At 38.9% G+C, this 25,223-nt stretch overlaps 1 protein-coding gene across 1 annotated transcript in view; it reads left to right on the top strand.

Annotated features, from left to right (window-relative positions):
* The window catches only part of LOC127234160 (zinc finger protein with KRAB and SCAN domains 8), a 26,186-nt gene extending 963 nt beyond the window's left edge, over positions 1-25,223 (top strand). The window contains exons 2-8 of the mRNA XM_051200965.1: positions 3,110-3,608; positions 4,751-4,919; positions 7,740-7,831; positions 8,134-8,257; positions 9,143-10,101; positions 22,971-23,196; positions 24,260-25,223. Coding sequence (XP_051056922.1) covers positions 3,192-3,608; positions 4,751-4,919; positions 7,740-7,831; positions 8,134-8,257; positions 9,143-10,101; positions 22,971-23,196; positions 24,260-25,209 — 2,937 coding nt within the window. The 5' untranslated portion in view covers positions 3,110-3,191 and the 3' untranslated portion in view covers positions 25,210-25,223. The remainder of the gene's footprint in view (positions 1-3,109; positions 3,609-4,750; positions 4,920-7,739; positions 7,832-8,133; positions 8,258-9,142; positions 10,102-22,970; positions 23,197-24,259) is intronic.

The raw sequence follows: 25,223 nt of genomic DNA, 5'->3' as shown, positions 1-25,223 counted from the left end.
GCCCTCTCCTAAGTGCCATTTCTCTTAACTCCCATGCTTAAACCTCTATTAAAATAACTTTAGAAATCTCCAAAAGATAAATATTCAGTGGATGCAATCTGAGATAACTACAAAGCATAGTGTTTGTTTCTTTTACTTTTCCTTGATATCTAAAGCCTGGAGATTGTCTTTCCTGGTTTGCACTCAGTAACAAGATGTTTCTCAAGTTCAACCTAATCTGATGGGAAAGTACTTCTCCTACACCTATTAAAAAGCCAGTATTATTTGTTAAGTTGTCCTTTCTTTGTTGTGAAGACTTGAACATTTTAGATCCAGAAGAAGCATAAGATTGTTGCCTTTTACATTCTCAAGTTGATAAACCTGACAGGTTGTTCTTTAAGGATAATATGGAAGGGTCAGTTTTTGTCTATAGGTGCTTACCAACATTGCAGTTTGTATGCACAAAATTATTATAGAGGAGGATAAGAGGTCTAATTTTTTACTCAGCTCTGGCTTTAATATTGAGGGGGAAAAAAGCTTATTGGTAAAGGAAGAAATCTCCATTTCAAACAAGTGGCCCCCAGTAATGTAAGCTTTTTTATTTGTACAATTTCAATAGTTTGCATGAATAGTTTTACAATCATATTTGCTTCCTTAAGTTTCCAATAATAATTATTATAATTGCAGATTTGTTTCCTTGTCTCATTCTTCTTCCATCCCCCAGTGTTCCCCCTGGTAACCATTATCTACTTAGTTCATAGCTCTAATGTTAAAAGCATAGGCAGTGTAACAAGCAACAAAGGAATTTTTCTAACTAGACACACCTACAGGTAGGACAGTGTACCCAGTTGGCAGCATTTGCAGTTACATCATCATGCAAAGTGAAAGGGAATTTTAGCTTCTAGGGTTAATGTTTGCCTCTAATCAAGTCTAAACTCTCACAATCAACTTATCAACCAAGGCTGAATCACTTCATTCTTCATTCTCTATTACTCTATCACAGATCATCCTATAAACTACATAACTTAAAAGCTTACTCTTAGTAGTTGACATTGCTTATCTCTTGTTCTCATGTCCCCTTCCTCTCAGCTTCCTACAGTGTTGTCTCCTACAGTATTGGTACAGTTATAGAAATGAGGGCATTGTGGGTTTCTGTGAGTCTGCTTCATTCCCTGTTCTTAAACTTTTCCCATTAACTCTTGATATCATCTATTCATTTACATTACTCTTAGACTCTTGTAGTTAGAATCTTTCTCTCAGGACAATTAAGCAAATTTGTAATATTGTCAAGAACTTGTCTGACTCAGGCCAGTGCATTGGAAAGGCAACATCCTGTTCTTGGTCACACCTGAAACATCAAAGGCTTTGGAAACTGAAACAGATCCACTGTATATTTTTAACATCTCCTTTGGCTTACCAAGAGGAGAGTCATTAGGGGAAAGTTTTCCTAATGGAATAGCCATTTCATTTATGCCTTTAAGAAAGTGGAACTGGAGTAGCCAGCAATATGATTAGTGTAAGGAAAGCGAGGAGAGCAAGTAGCACATATGCTCCTGAGGTCATTCCCAGAATTATACAGCAAACTATCCATTGGCCTTGCCAAAAATGGGTTAAATTCTACCAAGCCTTGCCAAAAGGAGAAATTGTTCATGCTATTCTCAGGCCTTGTCCCCCAAAGAAGTCACAAGGCTCCCAGCAACCATAGAACTTAAAAGTAAAACCTAAAACTATAAACCTTTAGAAGAAAATCTTTGTGATTTGAGGTTAAGCAGGCATTTCTTTGGAGCCTGTCCTGGAACAAGCTCTGTAAACCAGGCTGGCTTCGAACTCTCAGAGATCCGCCTGCCTCTGCCACCAATGCCCAGCTCAAAAGTACAATTCTTAAGAACTTTGATAACTTGTGCTCCAAAAAAAGTATAAATTTCTTCAAAGGCCATTATTTTAAAAATAGAAGGGAGTCAATATTTCTAGATCACATATCTCTTGTATCCAGAATATGTAAGGAGTTCTCAAATCTTACAAACAATATAAAACCTCAATTACAAAATAGTACTGGGTAAAGCATGATGACACATGCGTGTAATCCTAATATTTGAGAGATAGAGGCAAGAGGATCACAACTTAAAGATCAGTTTGGGCTACACATTAGGTTCCAGGCTAGACTAGGCTACGATAAAACCCTGTCTATAGTCGAAACAAGTTAAATAAATACATAAATCAAGTCCCAGCACTTAGGAAGTTGAGGTGGGAAAATCACAGGTTTGCTGCTCTTTGGTTATAGAATGAGACTAACAAAAAAAGCAAGGTGAGCCAAAATTTTTAAATAGACACTTCATCAAAATATACATGTGTTCAACGATATTACTAAGAAAATAAGTTACCCCAGTGAATTAAAACTGCATACAAGAAGAATATGTGTGCACATAATCATAGGAAACAACTGGTGGGGAATAGATAAATTCTCATTTATGTAAGAATAAACAGACACAACATTGATTAATTAATATCAGGTGTCTTGTGCTAAGTGAAAGATGTCAAACTCAAACACTACTATATTTTATTTCTGTAACATTCTGGAAGGTCATTGGTATGTGAGTTTAGATTTGGCCATTGTAGATGTTAATATGATATCCTGGTTCTTTGCAGATCCAGTGTTTCAAATAGATTTTTAAGAGGTGGAGTCCAAGAGTTAGCCCTGAAACCAGGCAGGTGTAGGGAAGGAGAAGATAGGGAGCGATAGTAGGATGCTGAGTCTTAGGTAATAAAGAGAAAGAGTTAAAAGGTTCTTGAAGTAGAGGGTAGAGAAACTTACCTCATCTGTTAATAAGAACAAGGTTGAGATCTGAGATACAAAAAAAAAAAAAAAAAAAAAAGTTGAGAGTGGGAGGTGTACAAGGTGCTACGAGTAGTTTAGTGAGTGATACTGAGAATTGCCTGGTATTAAGTACAGAATTTCAGTTAGGTTGAATCTCTATCCTCCACAATCCTAAACAAGAAGCCAAAAGGAAGGATTTGTACCCTGGGTGTGTTTGTCATGGAAAATTGTTTAGGAGACCTTATTGAGGTATCTGGGTAAGTTACTAAAACTTTTGCCATACCTTAACATATTTATCATTTTCTGTTCTGGAAGAAGTGCCCTGGAGGTCCACTGAAGACTTTTAAGAAGGTATAGAAGGTAAAGGAAAGGGCCTTTTAAGCTTTTCTGGCCCTAAATGGCTGCAGAATCAAGAAAGCCTTCAGCCCCATCTCCACCAGATCAGGCTCCTGAAGAGGATCTTGTCATTGTCAAGATAGAGGAGGATCATGGTTGGGATGAGGAATCTAGTGTGCATGAAAATAATATACCTGGCCAAGAACTGTTCCGCCTGCGCTTCAGGCAGTTATGCTACCAGGAGACATTAGGACCCCGGGAAGCTCTGATACAGCTCCGTGCACTTTGCCATCAGTGGCTACGGCCAGACTTGAACAGCAAGGAACAGATCCTGGAGCTGCTGGTGCTGGAGCAGTTCCTGACCATCCTGCCAGGGGAGCTGCAGACTCTGGTTAAAGAACACCAATTAGAAAATGGAGAGGAGGTGGTGACCCTGTTGGAGGACTTGGAAAGGCAGATTAATATCCTAGGACAGCCAGTAAGTAACTGTGCATGCCGTGACTGTGAATTCCTAGAAGCTGGGTAAGAAGACATTGGCTTCACTTTGAGGAATAAATTCTGTGTATTGGTTTCTGTTAAATGTGGATGAAAATTATTTCATGTGCTATGTGTTGCACTTGTAGTTTTGTAAATGATAGAATCCATTTTTTATCCTAAGATCCCTACAGTTGTATGTATTATTGCCCTTGCTTGCTAAATGGAACCATGATATACAAGGAACTTACATTATTTTTCTTCTGTAGTACCCATGGAGTATACTAGTGGTCAGGGTTTAGGTCAGATGTTTCACATTTTTGACCTCTTATATAAGGAATTCAAATAAAGAACCCATGCAAATTGTACAAGTAGCAAGGAAACTTTATTCAGTGGTAGAACAATAGTACAAAGCAAGAAAGACATTCAATAATGACAGGTCGCTTGAGTGAGAGTATTCAAGGGCCCCAGTTATTTGGAGCTTCTTTTTATGAAGTTTGAGAGAAAAAAAAAAATAGTTTGCTAGCAGGCATAATAAGCATGGTTCTTTGCTCATGCACCCAACATCAACCTTGGCCCCCTACCTTCTTTACTCAGATATGACTGGGTACAAGCTGTCTTGGTTTCATGGTTATTAAGGGGAGAGAAATGTAATGCAAGTGTGAGTCCTAGGTGCTAGGTGCATTGCTGTGTGTGGTAGGGGAAGGTGCTGTGACAAAACAATTAAAGCCCAACTTGCTAAACTGTTCTCTTTGTCTTCTTGCCTTGCCTGAATAGTTAAAAGATGCCTGCTTACCAGGTTATAGGCTTCCTAGTTCCTTGTCAAAAGAGTGTTCTGGTATTGTATGGCCCTGTTTTAGTTTTCTTCATTATTCATTCTCTTGTTATTTTCTGTCCTAGAGTTGTAGCACAGATATCGGTGTTTGATGTAGTAGAGAAACATCAACAGAAGTCCTTTCTTTAGTACTGAGTAGAAAAAAAGTCCCTTCTCTTGCTAATGTAGTGTTTCTTGTTGCCCTAGAAAGTAAATGAGATTATACTGCATGCTTTCCCAAATACAAAAACCCATCAAAGGCCAATTGACTCTATTACTACTTCATCTCTCCAGTGGAATTCTTTGTAAATCAGTTGTCCCATTGTTTCTAGGTCTCAGCTCGTACACATGGGCACAGAGTACTCTGGGAAGAAGTCATTTCTTCAGAAGCTGCACCAGAACCTCAAAGCACTCAACTCCAACCAATGGCAATCAAACATAAATCTCCAGTGCCCCAGAAGCCACAGGACAGAGGAGAAAGACCAGATTTCACTTATAAGGGTAAGGAAAGTAGAAAGAAAAGAGACTTACATTTGGAGTACCTGTCTCATTCAGGAACTAGCATCTGTGTTTGAGTAGACCCAATCTTCTGCTTTTAAATGTTCATAGAAGTAGTCTATGAACTTTTCCTGTAGAGATAAACATCTGTTCACCCCAGGTTGGGCACGAAGGAAACAACAAAGAAACAACTTTATTGAAGACTAACTTGTGAACCAATGAGTTTAATTAGGGATAGGATAAAGGATTTTTTTTTTTTTTTTTTTTTTTTTAAATAGGAACATGAGTAGCTTAGCAGCAGCTACACTACTGAAAAAAGCTCTTAGCACTACTTAATTCCCCTACATGGTATTGGGGGGAGGGAGCTTGTGATCCTTCCTCACTGTGTGGCAAAAGTTAATGGGTCTTATGCATCCAGCCAAGCAGCTGAGGGTTCAGGGGAACAATGGCCATATCATGCCCAGAAGACAGTAGACAATCAGTTCTAATGGTAAACTTATAAACAGAGAACTTTGTTACTCCAGTACATTTACAGCAGACATCTTTTTTATATATTTCTAATGTCATAACAGCATGTCTTTCTTTTAATGAGAACATTTCCAATAACCACAGTAAGATGACATAGTTAGAAATTGTGGTGCTGGTGTGGTACTGATCCAATCCATAGCTCATACTCATGTTTTGCTAGTTGTCTGTTTTGTTTTGTTTTTCTGGTCCAGAGCCCACCCTATGACGATCATGCATTTAGTCATAAATCTCTTCAATCTCCTTTAATTTGGCACTTTGGGCATTATTTCTTAGTCTTTCTTTTCATGACTTTAACAGTTTTGAAGTACATAGATTAGAATTAGAATGGTTATAGATTAGGTTTGTTTGATAGTTTCTCATATTTAGGTTCAACTTGTATATATTTGGCAAGAACACTCCAGAAATTGACCTATTGTGATGTTATCGTTGATGACTTAAGACTAATCTTGCTAGACTAATCACTGTAAAGTTACTATTCTTCCCTTTATAATTAAGTAATCTAGGAGGAAATTCCCATGGAGGTGTGTAAATATCTTTATCATACGTGTTACTAAAACAGGAGGTTTAATTTTTTTTCCCTTTGTTGATGCTTCTTAACTGAGTCAGAGATTATTACTAAACCAGCAATTTCTTGGCCATTACTTCTATGCTGTTACATTGTTAATCTTAAGAGAAAACATTACTTTTTTCCCTTCTAGCTTACCCCTGGATGCTCATGTGGAGACATGTTGGGTGTCTTCTGTTTCTCCCTACCTTACTTGTATTATTTTTACTAGTGTGTGTACTCAGACATACACCTGGAGGTCAGAGAACAACTTTCTTCAAGAGTTGCTGTTGTCTATCCACCATAGGTTCCAGGAATTGAACTTGAGCCATTAGGCTTATATGGAAAGTACTTTTACCCCTCAAGCTCTCTCTGGCCCCTCTACTTTATTTTTTTGTGAGATGGAATCTTTCCTTGAACACGTAGGTCTACCATGTTTCAGCTAGACTACCTGACCTACCAACCCTAAGTATCTACCTGTCTCTGTTCTTTTCCAACCCCCAACACTGGGGCTCGAGACATAGGACTTTTATGTAGGTGATGGGACTCTGAACTTATGTCCTCTTACTTCCACAGCAAGCACTTTACCACTGAGCCATTATTCTAGCCCTGTGAGTGTGTATGTGTGTGTATGTGTGTGTGTGTGTGTGTGTTGTTTTAGGCAGTGCTAAATACTAACTCAGGGCCTTATTCATCCAAGGCAAGCACTCTTCGAATTGAGCTATGTCCTCAACCCTTCCATTTTGTTGCTATTATTTACCCACAAACATAAATTCTTTGTTCCAGAAACATTGTGTTAACTGTGCTTAGATCATATTTGGCTAGATGACGCCCCTTAAATCTGTTTTTCTTTGTTGTTTGGTTTTTGTTTTTGTTTGTTTGTTTTGTGGGTTTTTTTTGGTATTTTCCTATCACTTTTTGAGAATTACCTTATTTTTTACAAAACAGCATATTCTAGCTTATTTGTCTTTATTGTTTTAGGATTTTTTCCCATTTATAGGATTTATAATGCTTTGTTTGCTATAAGTGAATATTCTTTACATTATGAAACCAGTTCTTTGTGTAGTCTTGCCTGGCCTAGAACTCACTAGGTAGATGAGCCTGGCCTCAAGTTTTTGGTGGCCCTCCTGCCTATACCATAAGGGCTGTGGCTACCGGCATTTGCCATCCCACAACATATAAGTGAATTTTTAATATTCCTGCACTTGATCTTAGTCAAAAGCCTAAGAATTTTTATTGTTTCTAAATAAGTAGCATAGAAACACTTTATTTAGTTAACTATATAATTCTTGTCTGAAGTCCTAAATCTTGTTGTCCAAGACATGTTGCTTAACTATGAAGTTGTTTTTGGTGAGAAGATGCTCACTACCCATGAAAAACAGACACTGGCAGTCATAGTAGATAGCAGAAAGGTAACAAATTGGTCAGTTCTCATATTCAGTTTTCTCGGACTTCAGGATCTAAAGGAATGCTACATACAAACACAAAGATAGGACTTTGGTAGAGAAGAAATTAGAAATCAGCTCCTGTTAGGAAATCAGTTTTATTTGACTATGTAAGTTCAGGTACATTAAAGTACAGATGCTCTATGGGCATCCATAGACATGGGCTAGAGTCCAAGATGTCAGCACTTTATGTGCAAAATTCATGGCATGTATATGCTGAAATAAAAGTAATTTTGGATAAGTGAATACTGGCTCCCACAACCATAAAATAAGACTAGTCCATTCATAGCTCCTTTCTCCTCTCAGCCATGTCTACTACTCAGAGTCCTACTCCTTCCCAGAAAGGAAGTTCTGGAGATCAGGAGGTGACAGCTAGACTTCTCACTGCAGGGTTCCAGGTGAGTTGTGCTCATTCTCACTAAAAGCCCATGTCTCTGACAATATTGTGGAAGATGCCCGTATCTGTCTGTAGTAGTATCTGTTTAAGAACGTTCTCAGAATCCTTTTTGCTTAATAACAAACCAATCTTTGGTTTTCCCCAATAAATCTATTGCACTTTCCTCTTCTGCCCAGCTCTTCACATCCCTTTGCATAGCCCATTCCTGCTTCTTCACCTCTTCTGACATTGTAGTTACTTAAACAGTAGTTTTGAGCTATGGAACCTTTCTAGGCCCCAAATGAGGGTCTTCTTTTGTTTCAGACTTTGGAAAAGATTGAAGACATGGCTGTGTCTCTTATTCGAGAGGAGTGGCTTCTTGATCCATCACAGAAGGATCTGAATAGAAATAACAGGCCTGAGAAATACAGAAACATGTTCTCCCTGGGTAAGGAGAGCTGTAGTTATTATAATTTAAGAATTTTCTCTTTGTTGTGTTTCTGGTAGCTTTATAAGATTTCTAGAGGATTTAGTTGAACTTAAACTCAAGACTCAGGGCTGAAGAGATGGCTCAGTGGTTAAGAGTGCTTCCTGCTTTTCTGGAGGACTGGAGTTCATTTCCCAGCATCCACATCAGGTACCTTATAACCACCAGTAACTCCAACTGTAGGGACTATGATGCCTTTTTCTGGCCTTTGCAGACACTTTACACATGTGACACACATAGACATACATTTGCTTTACAATTTTTTAAATAATTCCTTAAAAAATGAAACTCAGAATTCAAAAAACAAATATTAGATTAAGATTCCTGAGGTCTGAAATGAAACATTTTGTTCTCCAACTCAGAATTCCTTAGAGTTTGTATCTGTATAGTGTGTACTGTTCTATTTGCCACTTAGAAATTGACATCTCTGTAGTACTCCCTGACATCACACTTTTCTTCCAGTTCCTCGTGGGCCATCATATTAGAGTGTTTCTGTCATATGAGCCAGTTATATACTTACACCCCTTTCAGGACTGCTTGGCATAGTCTATCCACTCAGTAGGTCTTGTAATTCTTTCTCTCTTCCTACTTCCCAGCTTACACTTCTCAATTAATCCCTTTCCAATTTTACTCATCTATCAGGAAACTGCTTTTTCCTGGCACCTCTTTCCAAGTTGGCATTTGGTACTTCTGCTTGATCAACCTGCATATGTATCTCTCCCTATTTTGGGTAGAGGATCTTGTATTCGCTTACAGTTTCCATGAGAACTTCATTTCCCCCTTTCTTCTAGTATAGAAAATAGAAAGTGACTTTGAGAATGATTGTTTACTACATGTTTATTTCAGATGGTGAGACCAGGAGTGAGAACAAGGAATTATTTTCAAAACAGGTAATATCTTCTGGAATCCAGCCACATGGACAAACAGCTGCTAAGTGCAACGGGGATGTTATTGTGGGTCTTGCACATGGAGAAACCCGAGACCTTCTGGGCAGATTAGAGAGGCAGCAGGGAACTCCCACACAAGAGAGACGGCATAAATGTGATGAATGTGGGAAAAGCTTTGCTCAGAACTCTGGCCTTGTTCGACACTGGAGAATACATACTGGAGAGAAACCATATCAGTGTAATGTGTGTAGTAAAGCCTTCAGTTACAGGTCAGCCCTTCTTTCCCATCAGGATATCCACAACAAAGTAAAGCGCTATCATTGCAAGGAATGTGGTAAGGCCTTCAGTCAGAACACAGGTCTAATCCTGCACCAGAGAATCCACACTGGGGAGAAGCCCTATCAGTGTAATCAGTGTGGGAAAGCCTTTAGTCAGAGTGCAGGCCTTATTTTGCACCAGAGAATCCACAGTGGAGAGAGACCGTATGAATGTAATGAATGTGGAAAAGCTTTTAGTCATAGTTCACACCTCATTGGACATCAGAGAATTCACACTGGGGAGAAACCCTATGAGTGTGATGAGTGTGGGAAAACCTTCAGGCGCAGTTCACATCTTATTGGCCATCAAAGAAGCCACACTGGGGAGAAACCCTACAAATGCAATGAATGTGGAAGGGCCTTCAGTCAGAAATCAGGCCTTATTGAACATCAGAGAATCCATACTGGGGAAAGACCATATAAGTGTAAAGAATGTGGGAAAGCTTTCAATGGGAACACTGGTCTTATTCAGCATCTAAGAATACATACAGGGGAGAAGCCCTATCAATGCAATGAGTGTGGGAAAGCCTTCATTCAGAGATCGAGCCTCATTCGACATCAGAGAATCCACACTGGAGAGAAGCCTGAAACCGCAGGAGTTTAGGAAAAGCTTTGTTTGTCATTTGAGCATTATTCAGCAGTAGAGGAACCCTGTTGTAGTGGAAAAGTCTAATGGAAAAGTCTAATGAAAGGCAAAATCTGTAGTGATGACAAAGCTAAGAATAGCACTTCAGTAGTTTGAGCCCAATCCCTGATACTAATTGATCAGCTTGACTGTCTTTGAAGGCATGTAGTGAAACAGCCCCAGCAGCTTAATATATTCTTCAGAACTTTAAAATAACAGCAAATTGCTTGTTGTGACTTAAAACACTATATTTTGTCTTTCCCAAGAGTAGTTGTAAGGTTGAGAAGGGTCACTTCTCTAAGCTTCTTCCCATTTCCTATGGTCCCTTTCTGAAGGTACTCCTCTAAATGTTAATCTAAAATGCTGCTTGAATCCAAGGCAACCTCAATGTAAGATTTGTATTTAAACTTCTGATACACTAGTTAGAAGGAAATTGTTAGACATTTAACATATTATTCTAATACTCTTAAAGGATAGAAATCCATATTCTTCTACAAACTCAATGCTATATTGTTAACAGCACTGTAGTATTTCTCTTCATTTAGCACCTTTATTGACTCCATTGAGTCCCTCAGCATCTGTACACATCCTTCACCTCCCCCAGTCTCGGTATCTGTGTCAACAAAGGAGTGGATGCATTAGTGATAATGGTGGGAGTGGTGCAAAGAAAAGGTGAGTGGAGATTCAGCTGGCTATTCTTGAGCATAGACATTTGTACCTCAAGGTGATTTCTGACTCTGTTTCACCTTCCCACTGTACACTGGTTTGAAAAGTATTTTCACTGTTTGAAAAGCTTTGGCACCAACCACATAGACAAAGGTGCTATGGGAAAAAAAAAAAAAATTACAAGTCCTTACAAAGAATATCATCCTTTTTGGCCCGTTAACAATACTGCTCTCAAACTCCCTGAGTACATGGTCAGTCTGGACTGACCTTCTCAGATGGCCTCTGCAGCTCCTTCCATCTGTTTCCTTCCGTTTGCATATCTTCAGTATCCACAGTGCTAATTTGTCAAATAACCTGACCTCTGATTCCTCATTCTGAATTCTGGTACACGCCATCAGTCATCTAACAACAAAGATACGTTATTACACTCATTTTCACCAGGCCCTATATTTTACCTCTAAGGTTTTTAGCATAACAGGATATTGTGTAAAGTAATAAGATTGGTTTTAAAATAACACACCAGATCGTGTACATCAAAAATATAGTGTTCTTTCAGATGAGTAATTATTCTTTATTCTAGCAGTGTTACTAGACCTCCAGATATGAGGAACGTTCTTAGAATTCTCACCTAATAAAGAGCAAGAAAACCATCTACTATTATTATATTTTATGTTTGGCCATTTGATTAGACAGTGGCCTTGGAGTTGAAAAACTTTTGCTTCGCAGCATTAATCTTCACACTTAAAATGATTCCATTAATCTTACTCAGAAGACACATAAGTAGATTATGATGCAATCTCCAAGAAAACAATTTTACATTGTGACTGTCCTAAAAAGGATCATCTTAGTTTCTTTGATTAACTCTCTCAGACCAGTTCTTTTCATTATTATTTATTTTCTTATCCTCCTTTCTGTTTGCTTCCTTCCCTGTTAAATATAGATTACCATCCCTAACTCTGCTCTAACATGCTAAACCACTGAGCCATCTCTCCATCCCCAATTGCTTGAAGTGTGCCTTTCCTTCTCTAGATAACAGGATTTCTGTGTAGGTCAGTGCTACCTTGTATTCAAAAGTTGCATAGGATGAGTACATGTCAGAGAAGCTGGATGTCTGCGTGTGTGTACTTATGCATGCCCACTCTTGTCATACAATTTTGTGGAGCACCTGCCTTTTTAGCATTTATATCCACAACAATATGAACCAGATTACTTCAGTCTCCTACCTAAGAACTTCTGAAAGAAGTCCAAAGAAAAGAAAATAATATGATTGGGAAGATTAATGTTACACTGGTGTGAATATGAAAAAGGGTTGTTCTTTAAAAATGAATTATTGGAGCTATTATTGGTGATGCACATGTTTAATCATAGCACTCAATGGCCAGCCTAGTCTGTATAGCAAGTTCAAAGCCAGCCTTGAATATAGTGAGACCAGTCTCAAAAAAAAAAAAAAAGGGGGGGGGGAAGAAAGAAAGAAAGAGGAAAAAAAAAGAAAAAGGTAACTAGGACTGGAGACGTGACTAGGACTGGAGAGTTAGATTGTAGATTGTTCTTTCAGAGAACCATTGAGTTCAGTTCCAACACCCATGTTGAGTGGCTTCTAGCTTCTAACTTCCTGGAACTCCAGCTCCACGGGGATCCAACATAGCTGACCACCACAGGCATCTGCACACAGGTATACATAGACATATACACATAATTAAAAACAATAAAAAATTTAAGTGAGTTACGAAAACTGATTTAGCACATGTATAGAAAAGGCCGAGTATTATAACATATAATAGAAAAAGCTGTGGAATCTTTGCAGAAGTACATAGAAGTCTTTTTTAGTCTTGATTCACCAAGCATTAATCAATCTGTGTTACATTAGTTAGAGCTCTTAACTATCAGTATCATTCATTAGACTTTTATCCTATAGAGTCAATGTTTTCCTTCAATCTGAAATGAATTGTTCACCAGTACTTTCTTGTACCATCCTCAGATGCTCATTTTAGGATCTGGCATGGTAAAGTAGTTCTTCCCTAACTCACTTGCCATTAGCATACCACTGAAGAAACCTCTGAGGTTTCAAAGAGTTTCTTCATGAAGCTGAATAGGTATTCAAGAATGTGGTAATTGATTCCAACGTGAACCACTATAACTTTGCTCTTACTTCTACGTCTACAGAATTACAGCTTTTGTTTTGTTTTGTTTTGTTTTGAGCAGTTGCTGTGAGCTAAACCCTAACTTAAACATTTATTCTACTTAAAAGCTAATTTCACTACGTGCCCCATTTATAGGTGATAGAAACAGAAAACTAACCAACATCACATAGCCAGCAAATGACAAGATTCTAACTATAGCCTGGCACTAGAGCCTGTGACGACCACACTGCTATGTTACCAACACTGACTAAACTCTGGCCTGCCAAGTGAAAACAAACATATACCACTAGTCATAAGAGATACTAGGTAAAATAGTGCACAGTAATGTGGACCCATTGCAATTACTAGAAAATTGATTTAAAATCTGTTTGAGATGAGCGCATCTTTAGATGTTGATAGTCTTGATTTTTTGTACAAGAAAGATAAATTTTTTCAATAAAATGTGCTTAAAGGAGTAACTAAGAGGGTAAAGAAGAAAAAACTTAGTGATTCAAATGCATTTCTATGTAGACTGCACAAGGGGAAGAGAAATGAGTAGATTCCAGGCTGGGCAGATGGGCAGTTAGGGTGGCAGTAGTAAGTTCATCTGCAGTGAGTAAACCTTCAAGCTTCTTGGCCATTTCCAGTCACCATTCTGTATGTCTTGTGTTTTTCTCAATTTTTCAAATTTGTTATTCATTTAACCCATTTCTGCTTTATCTCTTAAAATATTTCCTTGCTGGCTGTCATAGTCAACATTCTACTAAAATGTATGTAGAATGGCCAGTGTATCAACTAAGGCCTTTTATTATTGTTGTCCTTCTTAATCTGATATATTTCATAATGTTGAATTTTCCCATATGTGATGGCTATTTGTGATTGACATTTTTGAGTATTACTGGATTCTTGGGTCTTTTGTTGGTAGACAGCCTTTGTTGGACTTGCTGGACCACAGCCTGTAAGCCATTCTAATAAATCCCCTTTATATATTTTTTTCATTTTATAAGTTCTGTTCCTCTAGAAAACCCTGACTAACACATATTGTCATACCAGAAGTGGTTCTAGAGTAATAGAAACATAAGGATGAAATGTTTTAAGTATCTGGAATAGGCTTTCCCATTTGCTAACACCTACTGAAGCCTCTTCTAAGAAACTCAGGGTGTATTGAAAGCCCGTGGTGTGAACTGTTTCACAAACTTAAGGAGATAAATGCATTTGGTTATGCTGATTCACCAGTTGTAGAAGGCAAGAAATTTGGTGACTATGTAAAACTTTTGACAATTTGTAGAAAAGTAAGGAAAATGATGATGGCGGTTGGTTGCTCCCAGCATGTCTGGATTTAAAAAAAATCAAATCCCATCCCCAGAGGGCATCAGTGCTTCAAATAAGAGCATTAATTACCAAAGATTCAGATCCTAAATTGGGGTGGAGATGTGTGGGAGGACCCTCAGATTCTGAAGGGTTTATGTCAGCTGAGAGAATAGTCTCTCTACCTTCAGTAGGATATGTACTCCCACCTGCTTTTAAATATTGCCTTTTTCTACTTTGAAGAAATACAGGATGTGTAGTAGAGGAAGGTAGTTATAAATACCAGCTATGGTCACGTAACCAGTTGCAGTAACAAGGACTATAATTGACATGACTGTTTCTGTCATATTTTGTTAAGAATGTGTTTCTTTCCTCAGTTTCTTTATCATGTAATATAACATCAACTAAGAGAATATTTGTAGTTATCTTATTTAAGTTTTGAGATACTAATGGAATGTCATCCAAGGGACATTGCCATCCATTCTAAAATTTATAATGGGCTTGTGGTTGTACAAGAGATAGTAATATTATGTTACATGTAATTATGACCTGGTTAAATATATAATGCATTTACAGTTATACGTGTGATAGTTATATCATGTTGGTGTAATATCACCTGGTTATTTTCACTTGGAAATTAAGCATAGTGTAAGGAGATATGATTGTATGTCAAGTTGCCAAGGGATGATTTGTGGGAGCTATTCTTGGTTGTCAACTTGACTACATCTGGAATTAACTAAAACTAAACTTCTAGGTATACCTGTGAGGGATTTGTTCTTAAACCATTTTAAGTGGAAAGACCCACTTTTAATCTGGATCTTTTGAGGTGGGAAGATCCATCTTTAATCTGGGCCATACCTTCTGATGGCAGCCTAGGTAAGGATATGAAGGAAGGAAGCTTTTATTCTTGCTTCCTTGATCTTGCTGGCAAGTCCATTTCTTCACTGGATTAGATCCTACTTCAGGATTTTGGCATGTAATGAAGACCAGCTGAGACATCCAACCTGGTGGAATAAGCAGTTGCTGGATTCTTGGACTTCCCATTGGTAGACAGCCATTGCTGGACTAGTGGACGACAGTCTGTAAGCCAAACTAATAAATTCCCATTCTCTACATATATATAGATTTGTTCTATAAGCTCTGTTCTCTAGAGAACCTTGACTAATACACCATACTTCAAGAATTCTCTTCTTTCTTTGTCTTATGGGATCTTTTTAGGTCATTTTTCTACAATAATTGGCTTTTCTTTATTAGGCTTTTTTCTCCTCTATACTAAAAATAATCCCCCATATCCTTCTTTTACTCACTTTTTTTTCTCTTTTCCTGTTTATCTGTTTTGTTATTTCATTTATATGAATGACTTCATCTGTATATCATCTCACTGCTTGGGGAATTTTCCTCAGCTACTTACTCAACCAAAATTCACCGTTCTCCTTCAGTTTATATTTTCTTTTAAAGTAGACATCATTGTTTAACTTCTGTACCATAAATAGAATCATTGCCATTCATATTTCTTATTCCATCCTTGAAGTTATCATTTCATCTTTTTCTGTCCTCAATTCTCCAAGTCTAGAATCTTGTTGATCTTTATTCTTTGGGAGCTTGTTTTTATTGTTGCCTAGTCTTTTTATATTTCTACCATACCCTTATAATCTTCCACAGATCTACATCATATAGGCTCAGGTTACTATCATCCCTTTCAGAATATCCAATTTATGTAACACTTTAAAAATGATCCTCAAACTCCACTTTCATGGTATCTCGTTTTTACTCTGCTCCAGCAAATAATTCTCACCAGAGTGGTAGTGTCCCATGACTTTGCTCTCCATTCTTAAATCTGCCTCAACTTTCATCACCCTTGAATATTCACCTTGATATATCATATACGAACCTCCTACAGCTTTCTACTGTTGTCTTATAAGCCTTTGCCTCTGTGCCTTTCTCATGTGTGGGTTTTTGTTTTGTTTTGGTTTTGTCCTTAGGTTACTCTCTGGCCATAACTACTGTTCACTCCTTTATGTCTTTTGAGTGAGTACCTCTTGATAAGTTCACCTCACATCAAGATCTTCCCTTATTCTGTGCTTCCTGAGCAGTTAACTTTCCAGTTTGTACTGTGATCCACGCACTTACTAATACCTTGCTCTGTAATTTGTTTTATAGAAGTCTGTATAGTAGTTTCACATTTGTACTTATTTCCAAAACTAAATTGTAAGCTCCTTGAGGGCAGGGATAATAAATGTAACATTTGTATCACTGTGCCCTCTTAGTGCCTAGTACAATACTGAGCACACAGTAGGTGTTTAATAAATGCTTGTTGAACTATTGTGTGGCTTTTTTTGTGATATTGAAACTTTTAAGGGTTTTCAATGATGTTTCCTATTTAGTGCACTCAAAAAGTACAAAAGGGTTTGGCAGTGGTGGTGCACACCTTTAATCCCAGCACTCAGGAGGCAGAGGCAGGACAGTCTCTGAGTTGAAGGCCAGCCTGTACTACAGAGTTAGTTCTAAGGTGGTCAGGGCTACACAGAGAAACCCTGTCTTAAAATATCAAAGACAAAAGAAAGCAAAAAAGAAACTGTCTCCATAAAATACCATTAGTACATCAAGATTTGCCTGTATCGAGGAGTAAAGCCTTAAATTCTAGGAGGATCTATGTGGGAGGAAAATGACATTTTAAGCTGTTTTCTTTCCAAAGTTATTGATGAGTTAAAAAGGAAAGAAAGAAATAAAGGAAGCAACCCATGTGTGCCACTAGTCTAGAATCCCAGAACTTAGGAAGTAAAGGCAAGAAGACCATAAGTTCAGGGTCTAAACTTGCTACATAAGGAGTTCCATACCAACATAGACTACCTAAGATGTTGTTTACAAAATCAAAGAGAAAAGAAAATAAATACGGACACAAAAAGCTATTCTGATAAAAGTACAGCTTTAAAGGAGCTGGAAAATAGGTGTTGCATCTGCTGTTTGCATCGTAGCTAGGAAGTTAAACATGTTTTGAGACATTTGGTATTATACAATAATTGGTGAGCAGCTGGGATGCTTTTGGCATCTAGTGAATAGACTCCAAAGATGTTACTAAGCATACTTGAAACTACCCTTCATAACAGAATCGTAGGGGTGTGTGTGTGTGTGTTGTGTGGTGTGATAAGGAATCCTTAACATTTGGGGTTCACCGTATCATTAAAATTTTGGTTAAAAAATTTTAGTGCTTGCTCTTTAATTGACACATAGTAACTTACAGGGTAATACCATTGGAATATGTGCAATGCCTAATGGTCAAATTAGGATGACTGGTGTATCTATCACTACACTTTGTATTGTTTGTGTGTGTGTGTGTGTGTGTGTGTGTGTGTGTGTGTGTGTTGTGTTTCAGAATTCTCCATACTAGCTATTTTTATGTGTTGTGTTTCAGAATTCTCCATACTAGCTATTTTTAAGCATGCAGTTAATTTTTGTTGACTTATCTTATGTTTCTACAGAACACAAGTTTCGAGGCTGAAGGTATAGCTCAGTAGTAGATCACTTGCCTTGCAAGCACAAGGCCCTTAGTGATGAGCACTTAAATATATATATACACATACATTTGTATACATACCCTTGTACCTGTTATGATGTTTTAGGATTGTTTTCAACATCAGATCTGCCACCAGCATCTGCTACGTGGCAGGTAAAAGTTGCACATGTTGGCCCATTACTATACTGTATCATCAAAGATAAAATAAGAAAGAAGACTGCAGTCTATCAAAACTATAGCTTTGGGAACAACATGGCAACAAACATACTCTTTGGTGGCCACTAGACCGAATTATTATTTGCCCAGGACAACTGTGAACTAGGATGTTCTGTTTTCAAGCAGAACTCAGTCCTAAAGTTTTATATACTCTATTATATCAATCCTACTTAGAAGACATATCTAAGGAAATGTGATTCCCTAAACCTGCATTTGAAAACACTACAGTCTCGATTTGCAGTTCAGTGGTACATCCTTAAGTAAGTAAGAAAGGATCAACTCCAGGGTTTGCAAATCAGCTGCTTTTTAACTCACCAAAAAGTGGTATTTCTCTGTTGTGTTGAAGTAGTCAAAGTCTAAAGAAGGGTGCTGTATCAATTAGTTTGTCAACCCGTTCTGACATTGAAGGGCCAGAGAAGCTAACTGGCTTGCACTAAATCATCCAGTAAGTATACTGTATGTTTTAAACCATACTCTACCAAGGGATGAAGACTCCACCTAAGTATTTCACTTTAAAAATTATTCTTTTTACCAGCTTGTATGTCCAAACCAGCATATTGGCTGTAATAATGTCTTAAGCTAATTTTTTTTTTTAAGACAGATTTCTCTGTTTAACAACCCTGGCTGTTCTGGAATTCTCTGTATAGATCAGGCTGGTCTTGACCTCTCAGAGATCCACCTGCCTCTGCCTCCCAAGTACTCTGATGAAAGGCATGCACCACCATTCCTGGCTTAAGCAAATTCCTTTAAAAAGTGGCCTGAGAATCTTTGCAGTAAGCCAAACATTTTACTTGTGTATGGTCTCTAGATTTTAAAGGAGCACACAAGATCACTCCTAAGACCAGAGCTCATGTGTCCATACTCTGAACTAATCCAGGGCAAAGTCAGGTCTTGCCCCAGCTTTTGAGGCACCTGGTCCCTCCCAAGAAGAACTGAGATTGCAGCCTCACACAAAGACTAGATGCTTCCCAATAGAATTTGGAGGGAGTTCGCTATATGTCACCTCAGATGAATAGGCCACAAGCAGGATCCCCAGACAGCAAGAGATATGGAAACTGCACCCAAATGCACCCTTCTAAGGAAAAGAGATTCCTCAATATCCACTGCTGCCATGAGATGGAGTTGCTTCCCTCTTAGGAACGCAGTCCTAATTTTTCTTACCATCATCAGTGTGTCTTCACTGCAAGTGTGCTCCATCGAACTATCCATAAGTTGCTTCTCCAAACCAAAGTGCACAGCAGGGCAAGGCAGGGGTAGAGTGGGTGCAAATAATGGGGAAATAATTTCAGGTGCTCTAAATCCAGGAGATACTTGCTTCTTCCACCTATGCTTACAGTGTCCATGCTGTTCCCTTTTGAATGAATAGACTTGTTTATTTCAGCTTTTTAGTAATAGCTCACCATTTACTATAGCAGTTGCCTCCATCCACACCAGGTCCATCTTTCAGGATCTGATGCAAACCTATTGATGCTTCTCCACCTTCTGCAGCAGCATTGGCAGCAAAGGCATGGTAAGGAGGTGCCAGTTCCCACCTGCTCCTCCAGAATATTACTCATTGTCCTTAGCATACTTGCCCTGTATTTGACATTGTGCATTTTCCTCCTATGATACCTTGTAGTTAGGGTAGCAATTTTGGCAGTCTGTATTATTTTAATAAAATAATGCTTTTTCCCTACAAAAGTCTTGAAGATCCCCCCCCAAAGGAGTCAGTGAATTGCTCTCCAGTGTTAAGACACTATGTGGCAGCATGTTACAGAAAGACTGCTTTCAGTGGACCCAATGATTCTATTAATAATATAACTTGGGGCCAACACTGTAAACACTTCAACAGCCTGAAGAGGACCAGTAATGAGAAAGGAAGAAAAATGACTGGAGAAGTGGGGGGAGGAAGTGGGAGAGGGGCAAACTGTATGAACCTTGAGGAGTTAGATGAACCAATACAGTAGCCAGGAAGGAATGTGTACTTACTGTCTTAAAACTTGTGTCATGGCTGGGCATTGTGCACACATGCATTCATCTCAGCACTGGGGAGGAAGAGTAGGCAGAAGTCTCTGAGTTCAGCCAGGGCTACGAAGTGGGACCCTATTTAAAAACAAATTGAAACAATTGGTGATGTCATAGGAATTCTCTTGACACTCCTATCCATGTCTCATCATCTCCCCCCACCCAATATTTTGGAATGTAACTCCAAATTACCTGTGGGAGCCCACAAAGCGACTCAGTTTTCATCTGGAGTACATTCTGACTCATAAAACAATAGAGTTCAAGCTTGCTCTCCTTGAGAGCTGTGAGAAAGTTCTGATTAAGACCATGGGAAAGAGCATATTATCTCAATAACAAGCTTCTGATGCCAGCTGAAAGGCACATAGAGATAGGGAGGCTGCTTGCTGCTAGCAGGATGCACGTGATAGATAGAAAGCCTGGCTGCTCCTCAATTCAAGGACAGTGCAGGAAGGTGGTTAATTTACCATGCTGCTCTTTGTTCTGCTTTGCCTCTAGTCTGTATATAAGCAGGTTATTAATTAAACTCAGGGCTGTCTGGTGTGATAAAAAAAACATGCACTGGTAGTCCTCCTGAATCTACCCTGTGTTTCTGTCTGTTTCTTTTTATCTTTTCTCAATCCTTTCGCCCCTACTTGGGTATCCTAGCTGACTCATTGGAGAAGCCTCCCACAATTGCCTATGATTTTGACTAAGTCAGTAAATCTCTCTGTGACTCTATTTCCTTAACCACAAATGGGAAATCAGAGGAATACATGAATATATTTGATAATAGAAGTATATTCATATATTCCTTGTGATTATTTCTTGCTCTCCTTATGTCCCTGGGATGACCTGTCCTGCTTTCTGATTTATTGGTTTCTACACTGATCCCTTCATAAATCCATGCTTACTTCTTCTAAGTTCCTGATCTTACACACTCTTAGAAGATCACCTGTCAAGAAATGTCAGCTCTCAAAGCTAAGAGAAAAACTATCAGAGTGGTTTGCATGAGTTATCTCCCATAGTCCTAGACATTTTAATACTTGGTGACACTGTTTAAGTTGGTGTAAGAGGTGTAGCCTTACTGAAGGAAGTATGTCACCAGAGGCAAGCTTTGAGAGTTTGAAGAATCACACCATTGCTAGTTTGCTCTCTGTTTCCTGTTTGTGGTTCAAGATATTAGCTTTCAGCATCTTGCTTCAGCCTGCTGCTTGTTGCCATTCATCCCTCCCATGGCAGACTCTTAATCCTCTGTAACTGTAAGCCCAAATAAATCCTTCCTCCTAAGGTTGCCTCGGTGTGTTAAACTACTATTGCTGCAATAAAACACAATGACAAAAAGCAACCTTGTGGTGAAAGGGTCTATTTCAGCTTAAAATTCTCAGGTCATACTCCATCACTGAGGGCTCATGATTTAAGCCCATGCCATGAGACATAGCAGGGACTCAAAATAGGAACCTGGAGGCTGATGCAGAAACTACAGAGTGGTGCTGCTTTCTGCCTTGCCCCTCATGTCTTGCCCTTCCTGCTTTTTTTTATACAACCCAAACCACCTCCTCAGTGGGCTGAGCCCTCCTGCATCTATCACTAAGTAAGAAAATGTCCCCAAGGACTTGCCAACATTCCAGTCTTATGGAGGCATTTTCTCACTATGGTTCCCTCTTCTCTAATAACCCTAGCTTGTGCCAAGTTGAAAAATAAACAAACAAAAAAAAAAAAAACCCCACTAACCAGGACCTTTGGACATGGTGTTTTATCACAACAACAAAAGCTTACAAATACACTACCTTTCCAGTTTTCTCTAGTAAAGTATGCTGAGATGTCAGTTACAATGTTTCCTTACATGGGAGTTATAAGTGCTAGTCTTTGACATTCTGAAGTCTTCCTCAAGTCCTGGAATCATTTTCTGACTTTTGTTTTTGAAGGTGTTTTCTTTCATGCTGTTGATCAAACCATTAAACTCTAGCAATTATTGTGAAACCAAATGACTTCCCCAGCCTAAGACTTAAAATACAAAAGAAACCCTATCATTTCATCTAGTCAGCACGTATGTCCTGAGTGCTTGGTAGAGTCTGCTCAGAATGAAGCTGGAACTGAAAGGAATCCAGCCTGATTGTGAGACATCAGTCAGTAACTTTGGTTCTTCAGGAACTTCATCCTTTCAATCAGGTCCTCTGGATTGGCTTCGTAATGTACAGTAGCCTTTCTGCTCTGAAATTATAAAAGGTGTCTCTCACATTATCCTCTGATAATTTTATGGTTTTATTTTTTACATTAATGGCCTTGACTTATTGAGAATGCTTACTGTTTATGGAGTAGGGATCCAGTTTGATGTCTTTCCATTTATTCTTATAAGCTTATTGAAGATCATTGTTTTTCTTATTTTTTAGTTTTCATCACATCCATTTCTGGACTATTTGTTTGCCTTGACACTATCGATGCTAATGGCTTTATATATGCTTTTCAGCTTTTAAGATAGCCCCCCCCTTTTTTTTCTGTGTTCCTAGTTTTATTTTCTCTGTGAATGTTAAAGTCTACTTCAAAAGAGTTGGCAGTTTGGGAGGAATACTATTTAAATTTACAAATTGTTGTTCTATGCTAAGGGTGAAATCCAAGGCCTGGTACTAGCTAGGCAAACACTCCATCCCTGGTCTATCTACATCCTCAGCCACTGCAAACTAATTCTGAATTTTTTTTACTGAGTCCTATGCCCTAGACGTGACCAACCTGGGAGACAAAATTCAGGTTCAAAATTATATCTGAACATTTACTTCTAGTTTTCTTATACTTTAGAAGAGTATTTTATTGTCTTCTCTGCGTGATTAAAGAAACAAAATGTTCTCAAAGACGTTCTGTGCAATCATTACCTCCTGGTCCAAGTTTACTGACCACAGAGAAGAAAACCTCCGGCGTCCTAGAGAGCACCAACCATTTGGGTGCAAGTGGGCCGAGCGGGGCCTCTCTAGCCTGGCAGCTGTTCTTCTCAGTCAGTCTCCTAGTGAATTTGTTTGCCCCTGGTTAGCTTCTGGGTATTACAGAGGACAAATGCGTTTTTGCTTTGCTCCTCTGGCCCTGTTCTCACGGGAGCCCCTCACCTCTCCATTTCCCCTCCTCGGCACAAACAAAGCTGGCGCCCCACCTTGGCGAGGTCGGGGCGAGGCTGGCTCTGGGTCGAGCCGCAGTCCTGTGCCGCCTGGACCTCAGAACTGCAAGCAGTCTGTGGAGCGACAGGCTGGTTGTGCTCAACACTGAATTTCCGGAGGGGTGAGCGCATAGAAGCCTGATTTTGTCTCTCTTCTGGGGTCCTCCTCTGGTTGGTTTGTGTTCATTTTTGTAAAATGTGACTCAATGGAAATTTAATGTTATTGTTTTACTGAACTGTCGTTTTTCATGGTATCGTTTGAAGATGTATACTGGCAGAGATGCATATTGCCACTGTAGAGACTATCTGTAACATGGAAAAAGACAGGAGGACAATTATTATAACTAGAGTTTGGAGGCCAAATTAGGTTGGCTTTCAAGGGATGAGACTGGTAGCAGTCCACATTCTTTGCATGATTTGAATTGTAAAGATGGAATAGTAAACTAATAAAGCGTTTTACACTGTAACAGTTTTCATGTGGGACAACACAACCCTTTTTGCTAAGATACTGGTTTTCATAGCGTCAGCAGCCACTACAAGGGTAGTGTTACAATGGACCATCATGTTAAAATGAACCAAGGGTCTCCCAGAAACCCCCTATAGCTGAAATGATGGGACTGCCAGGTGGTACACATTTCTGTTCGTGATGTTGTCCTATCTTTTTTTCCAAATTTAAACTGACTTTCATCTTTGTTCTGCTCTCCTTTGTCTATCCCATTTGCTAATCTCTTCAACATCTATTTTGTCTTAAATTTATTTTAATGTGATTTAAGTGTTTTGTAAAGTACAAACTATACATTATTTTTTTTCCAATGCCGTAGTTCAAACCCAAGGCATGTGCCCATTAAGCAAGAGCTGCACCACTGAGCTGTGTCCCAAACCCATATACATTAGTTTTATGTTCACGTGTACTCTGGATTGTTTTAGATGCCTTTAAAGAAGACAGATATAAATAGCTGTTCACATCAACTATTCATTCTGGTAGTTCTGTGGTGTGGCTATCTTGATGCAGGGAATGAAAACATTGCATCTGTGACCTGGCTTGTATTTAGTTGGTGTGTCCTTGGATTACTGAACAGATGTTTGAACGAGTTCTATTTAAGTCTGTATCACACAGTGCCTTACCTACACTTCGTAAAGTATTTTGAAGAAAAAAAAAAACAAAACAAATGTTTCTTATTTCAGGAATCAAGACCAGTGTTGTAAGCAAGACATTAACTTTGAAAGAAGAGTTTGTAAGAATGGGCCCAGATCCAAAGGTCTCTAACATGCGTACTAAGGATTCTTTACAGATTCCTGTGAATGAAAAAGTCCCTCAGTATCAGGACCAGTTAGAAAATTATAAAGGCCGGTGCACAGAGAGGAGACGGCATAAATGCAATGAATGTGGAAAGATATTTACCCAGAACTCAGTTCTTGTTCGACATCAGAGAATTCACACTGGAGAAAAACCCTATGAGTGTGATCATTGTGGAAAAGCCTTCGGTGCACGGTCAACCCTCACTGTGCATGAAAGAGTCCACACTGGAGAGAAACCCTACATCTGTGACAAGTGTAAGAAAGGCTTTAGTGTGAGAGGACACCTGGTTATTCACCAGAGAGTTCACAACGGAGAGAAGCCGTATGACTGCAGAGAATGTGGGAAAGCATTCAGTGTGCGCTCAGACCTCACCAAACATCAGAGAGTACACACAGGTGAGAAGCCATTTGAGTGTGATGAGTGTGGGAAAGCATTCAGTGTGCGCTCAGACCTCACCAAACATCAGCGATTACACACAGGTGAGAAGCCATTTGAATGTGATGAGTGTGGGAAAACTTTCAGTGTGAGCTCAGCCCTCATCAAACACCAGAGAATCCATACAGGAGAGAAGCCATATAAGTGTAAGGAGTGTGGCAAAGCCTTCAATGTGAACTCAGCCCTTACTAATCACCAGAGGATTCACTCTGGAGAAAAACCATATGAGTGTGGAGAATGTGGAAAAGCATTCAGTCAGATTCAAACTCTTGTTCATCACCAGAGAATCCACACTGGAGAAAAACCCTATGAGTGTGAGGAGTGTGGGAAAGCTTTCCGAAGATGCTCAAATCTTACCAAACATCAGAAAGTACATGCCAAAAGAAAATGTCAGCAATGATGTCTGTGCTGAAG

The sequence above is a fragment of the Phodopus roborovskii genome, unplaced genomic scaffold (assembly GCF_943737965.1).
Source record: "Phodopus roborovskii unplaced genomic scaffold, PHOROB, whole genome shotgun sequence".
Lineage (NCBI taxonomy): Eukaryota > Metazoa > Chordata > Mammalia > Rodentia > Cricetidae > Phodopus > Phodopus roborovskii.
This window is presented reverse-complemented; position numbering and strand designations above follow the sequence as displayed.